The sequence below is a fragment of the Diabrotica undecimpunctata genome, chromosome 4 (genome assembly GCF_040954645.1).
Source record: "Diabrotica undecimpunctata isolate CICGRU chromosome 4, icDiaUnde3, whole genome shotgun sequence".
Classification (NCBI taxonomy): Eukaryota; Metazoa; Arthropoda; class Insecta; order Coleoptera; family Chrysomelidae; genus Diabrotica; species Diabrotica undecimpunctata.
Window position 1 is genome coordinate 44230801 of NC_092806.1, and position 5714 is coordinate 44236514.

The window sequence follows — 5714 nt, forward strand, 5'->3', positions numbered from 1 at the left end:
AGTTGTTTTGTTTCTTGCGGGGCAAGAATATATATTGTGTATTTTCCATAATTTAGTATATGTTTCCTAATAAGTACTTTTCACATTCTATATCCCAATTTTCATTATTTCCTTGGATTGTTTCCTTTTTCTTGTGTTTATTTTTGCGTTTCCATAAACGTATTCTCTTGTCATGTCATTACGGTATCATACCTTCACAGATGTTTTTCTTCTAGGGGAGGATGGGGCATCATGGACCATGGGGGTAATGTAAACCACATCGGTTATTTTGTTTAAAATTGGCAATACTGCATCTAGTAACTACTACAAATATGCGTAGACATCTTATCTACTTTTAGTATGAGTGTGAACGCACGGAGAGTACGTTCAGACGTGTTATAATTAAAAACACGTGTTTCGTCGCTGCTGATCTAAGGAATTTACTACTTTTGACTAAAGATTTCTCGGTAAGTAGACATAATTATTTTAACTTTTTGATACTGTGGTGTTGCTTGTAAAATGTGCTTTTAATAATTAAGATTTGCTTTTGATACGTTGTGAACTGGTACGTTAATTTCCATATTTTGAATGTGTACTACGCATGGGGCAACGTGGACTAGGAGTGGTTCACATTGCCCCATTATATTTTCTTGACACTTTTTTAATTATATGCTTCTTTTGCAGTTAGAAATGGTACGAAATTATGTGAGGAAAACTGAGCAACAATCCTGGTCTCTTGTTGCCTTGAAGAATGCTATCCGGACAGTTAAAGCTGGGGAAATGGGCTATTTAAAAACTAGTAAAGTTTATGGTATCCCGAAAGCAACGTTAATTCGCAGATACAAAGAAAAAGTAACAAGAATTTCTCCTGACGAAAAGGGTCTAGGTTTCTACAAAACGGTTTTTACCAAGGAACAGGAAGAAGAATTGTATAATTATATCTTAGATATGGAGAAGCGTTTATACGGAATTACTTTGCTTGATCTTCGTCACCTGGCTTTCCAGTTAGCCGAAAAAAATAACATAGACCATCCATATAATAAAACAAACAAACTTGCAGGTTTAGATTGGGCGTACGGATTTCGAAAACGGCACCCAGGGCTTTCATTACGTAAACCCGAATCAACATCTGCTGCAAGAGCTGAAGCTTTTAATCGTTACAATGTAAAACAATTTTTTGATCTGTATAAAGCTACTTTGGATTCTAAACATGTCAATCCAACGCGTGTTTTTAACTGTGACGAAACAGGTCTAGGTACAGTCCCCAAATGTAATAGTAAAATCTTGGCGCATAAAGGACGGAAACAAGTTGGACGGCTTACTTCTGCTGATAGAAGTGGAATAACAACAGCCGTTATTTGCATGTCATCATTAGGAATCTTCATACCGCCGATGTTAATCTTTGCAAGAAAGAGAATGAGAGTTGAACTCCAAGCTGGTGCACCTCCAGGTTCAATATTCGCCTGTAGCGATAGTGGCTGGATAAATAGTGAACTCTTTTTAATATGGTTTCAACATTTTCTTCAACAAACGAAACCAAGTGAAGACGATCCGATCTTATTGATTTTGGATCGACACAGCAGCCATACAAAAAACATAGAAGTAATTAATTTGGCTAGGGAAAAACATGTACATATCATTTGTTTGCCTCCACATTCCACCCATCGAATGCAGCCAACCGATGTTGGTGTCATGGCTCCTTTAGCACGATATTATGATATGACATTAGAAAAGTTTCTTAATAACAACCCAGGCAGAGTGGTAACAGCTTTCCAAATCTCTAAAATTTTTGGTGAGGCTTTCTTACAAGCTGCAACACCTTTGACTGCTATTAACGCTTTTATAAAATGTGAGATAGTACCTTATGATCCCAATATATTTACAGACCTCGATTTTGCACCATCTGCTACGACTGAAAGAGATTTGGAGAATAATAGTCTACCAGTGTCAAGTCAAGATGAGGCAATTCCTTCAACTTCAACTGCAGAGCCTCACTTAAGTCAAGATGAGGTAATTGCTTCAACCTCAGTTGCAAAGCTTCATACTGGTAACGATTTTTAATTGACAATTTCCCCTGCACACAATAGAGCAACAACTTCATTTGGAGCAAACAGCCCTAAAGACATTCGTCCTCTGCCAAAGAGAAGTAAATTAATGGAACCAAAGAGGAAATCCAAAAAAGGTAAAACGGCTGTACTGACATCTAGTCCGTATAAGCTAGAATTAGAACTTGAAATAAACACGAAGGAGGCAACAGAAACAATGAAAAAGGAAAAAGCTAAGAAAAAAATAAATGATAAGCACGAAGATAGTGAAAGAAGTAACAAAAAAATAAAAGTTTGTCCTTCCAAAGATGGTAAGGGAAAGAAAAAATATAAATCTAACCATCAAGTACAAGATGATGGCAATGGTAAAGATGCTAAATGTTTTTACTGTAATGAGTGGTTCTCCTCATCAGCCAATGAAGAAGGATGGGTACGTTGCTCAGCCTGTCTGAAATGGGCTCATGAAGCATGTGCGGGAATAGATCCAGAAGATGATGAAGAATTTCAGTGTGAATTTTGTATTTCTGAATAAATATAACATGTGTCTATTTTTACTAATGTTCTGTTACCGGTTTTCTAAGTATTTTTAATAAAAAAATTCTTTTTACTTGATTTTATTTACCAAACATACCCATTAGATAATGAAATAGTGTGACTTTCCTCAGTAGTTCATATTGCCCCACCCTATGGGGCAATGTGAACTTTTGACATATAGTCAGTTGTCATTTTTTTGTTGAAAATACGTTAAATAAATTATGTTTCAATTGCAACTAAATGACAGTTAAATGTTTAATGGACGTCCCTAATTAATTAAACAAAACAAAATCATTTCTGGTTTAACAGTATGTGCATGTCTTCCTTAGATGGTTCACAATGCCCCATCCTCCCCTACTAGTTTTTTGGCAATTTTATTCTGGTATTTTTGTTTAGTTGCTGTTTTTCTTGATCCTATATCTATTCTTTCCCATTCACGATAAAGTTCTTATAGCATGTTTTTATCATTTGTTCTTTATTTTTTTTCTTCTTTTAATAATTTACCTATTTCTTTCTGTATTTTCTTTTCTTTTGATATCAGATCATTATTTATGTTGATGCTATCTTTATGGTACTTCAACTCGAAATAGATCAGTTGACGTTGGACCATTTACTTCCTAAGATTGGCCAGCCAGGATATACGTTTAAGTCCAGAGCCTCTCTTACCCTCAATCTTGCCTTGTAGAATCAACTATAGAAGTCGGTATTTATCATTACGCGTGATGTGCCCGAAGTAAGCCAATTTTCTGTTTTTTATGGTTTTAATAATTTCTTTGTCTTTTCTTAGTCTGTGGAGAATAGTTATGTTACTTGTATGGTGTATATAAGTTGGTAGCACTACATTTCAAATGCCTCTAATCGTTTTATGACATCTTTTGTAAGGCTTCAGCTGTCTACTTCATGTAGAAGGACACTAAAGACGTAACATCTAAGAATTCTTATACGTATATTGATACTTAAAGATAAGTTACAGAGAATCGCCCCAAGGCTGTTAAAAGAACTGTTGGCTTTTTCAATATTAGTTTTATTTCGTAGCTATGATCCCAAGTATCCTTAATATTGCAGCCCAAATAGCATATTGCTTCCACTCTTTCTAACGGTGCATCGCCTATTGTAATTTGGGCGTTTATGTTGGTGTTCTTACTAATGATCAATATTTTTATCTTCTTTCAATTTAGTTTTAAGCCATATTTGTTACATGCTTCTACAATGTTATCAATCATCCTCTTAGACCAGTTTTATTTGCCTCTACCTCCAATTTATTAAAAGTCTCTTTCACATTGCTGACTGTGTTTCCCACAATGTCAATGTCATCTGCGTATGCTAGTAGTAATTTTGGTCCATTTACTGTCAGTAATTCTGTTTTAGGTTGTGCTGCTCTTACTACTTTCTCCAGAATGATATTAAAGAGGAGAGGTGACAGCGCATCTCCTTGTTTCAGGCCACTGCTTATTTCGAAAGATTCTGAGAGTTTGATACCTATCCGTATTCTGGATCTACAGCTATTTACACATAACTTAACAAGCTTGATAAGTTTTTTTGGAACTTAGAGTTTTGCAATTGCATTCCACATCTGATCCCTTTTAATGCTGTTGTACGCTTGCCGGAAATCTATGAAGAGATTATGGATAGTTCTATTGAATTCCCATCCTTTTTCAAGCAGCTGTCTTAGAGTAAAGATCTGATAAATGGTCGATCTATGTTTTCTGATGTCGGCTTGGTATTCCCCCATGAAATTTTCTACGAACGGTGTCAGCCTACTTAAGAGGATGTTCGCTAAGGTTTTATATGCCGTATTAAGTAGGGAGATGCCTCTATAATTAGAGCACTTGGTTTTGTCTCCTTTTTTATGGATGGGGATTATTACACTTTCGTGCCATTTTATTGGTATTTTCTCTTCTTTCCATATAAGTGTTATTAGTTTGTTTATTTGTTTATGTAAAGTTTCCCCTCCGTACTTAAGAAATTCAGCCAGTATATTGTCAGAGTATGGAGCTTTTCCGTTCTTCAATTTATTAATTGCTTGCAATGTTTCATAGTAGTAGAACGTCGTAGATGGATAAAAAGAGAAACGAGTGGATAAGAGAAAAAAAAAGTGAGGGATGTTAGACAAGAAGTAGCAAAATTGAAATGGAGATTTGCAGGACACAATCTAAGACAAAAAGAAGACCAATGGAACTAAATTCTTATAAGTTGTAGACCGTGAGAATATAAACAAAGCAGAGGAAAGCCCCAAATCAGATGGGCAGATGATATCAAGGAGCACGTGCGCTCTAGGTGGAGGACTATAGCGACAGACAGAGAAGAATGGAAAAGGATTGGGGAGGCCTATGTCCAAAGATGGACCGAAGAAGGCTAATTAGATAGAGAGTAGAACGTCCTGGAATAAAACCATGTTGGTCGGGCAATTAAGTAGGATTCAATAGTGGACCAAGTTTTGCAGCTACAATCCCTTCAAAAGATTTATGGACTGGGGTAATATAACTTCTATATCTCTGGAAAGACACCCGAGCTCAATAATAAACTAAATATTTTTTGTAAGATATAACTCACAATAAATCTACAATTAAATATGAACAAAAGGGATATATTACCAGGTCCACAACTTACTTTTAGATCAATCTTAGATATAAATTAAAATACATCCAATACAGTAATATCACAAATTTCAACACAAAGACTATTATCAGAATCTAAATTAATTTTCGAAACCAAATTCAGATTTTTGTTTTAATCTGTGCCTTCTAAGAATTGCAAGGCAAAACAGACGTTGATAAAGAAATTATTAGAGATATGGGGAATCTAAAAATTGCATTCCACAACATATCTCCTCAACTAAGCAAAAATTCTTAGCGAATTGGTTTCTAGTACTCGTACAGAGTATATCGGAATAAAGGGAAAAAGACAGTTAAGATTTGGTTTCACGTATAGTGTGTCTGTGTATCCGCTTATACGTATTTCGCCCTAAAAGGGCTCTTCAGAACGCCTATTCACAGTCGCTCTGAATGTGAAAATAAATATTTTCTGTCTTAGGAAGCAACTGTAACATGGCTTCGTATGGACACAATCTACGAATGATTATAATATCAGATGTCGCTATCTGCGTCCATAAGAAGCCATGTTAGAGTTGCTTCCTAAGACAGAAAATATTTATTT

At 35.4% G+C, this 5714-nt stretch overlaps 1 protein-coding gene across 1 annotated transcript; it reads left to right on the forward strand.

Moving 5' to 3' along the window:
* The first annotated feature begins 669 nt into the window (after positions 1-669).
* LOC140438637 (uncharacterized) lies at positions 670-2040 on the forward strand. The gene has a single exon (XM_072528294.1). It carries the CDS (start codon positions 670-672, stop codon positions 2038-2040), a length of 1371 nt encoding a protein of 456 aa, XP_072384395.1.
* Positions 2041-5714: the final 3674 nt, after the last annotated feature.

Excerpts from the sequence above, each read along its gene's own strand:
- LOC140438637 (XM_072528294.1), top strand. The coding sequence starts at position 670 with ATGGTACGAAATTATGTGAGGAAAACTGAGCAACAATCCTGGTCTCTT.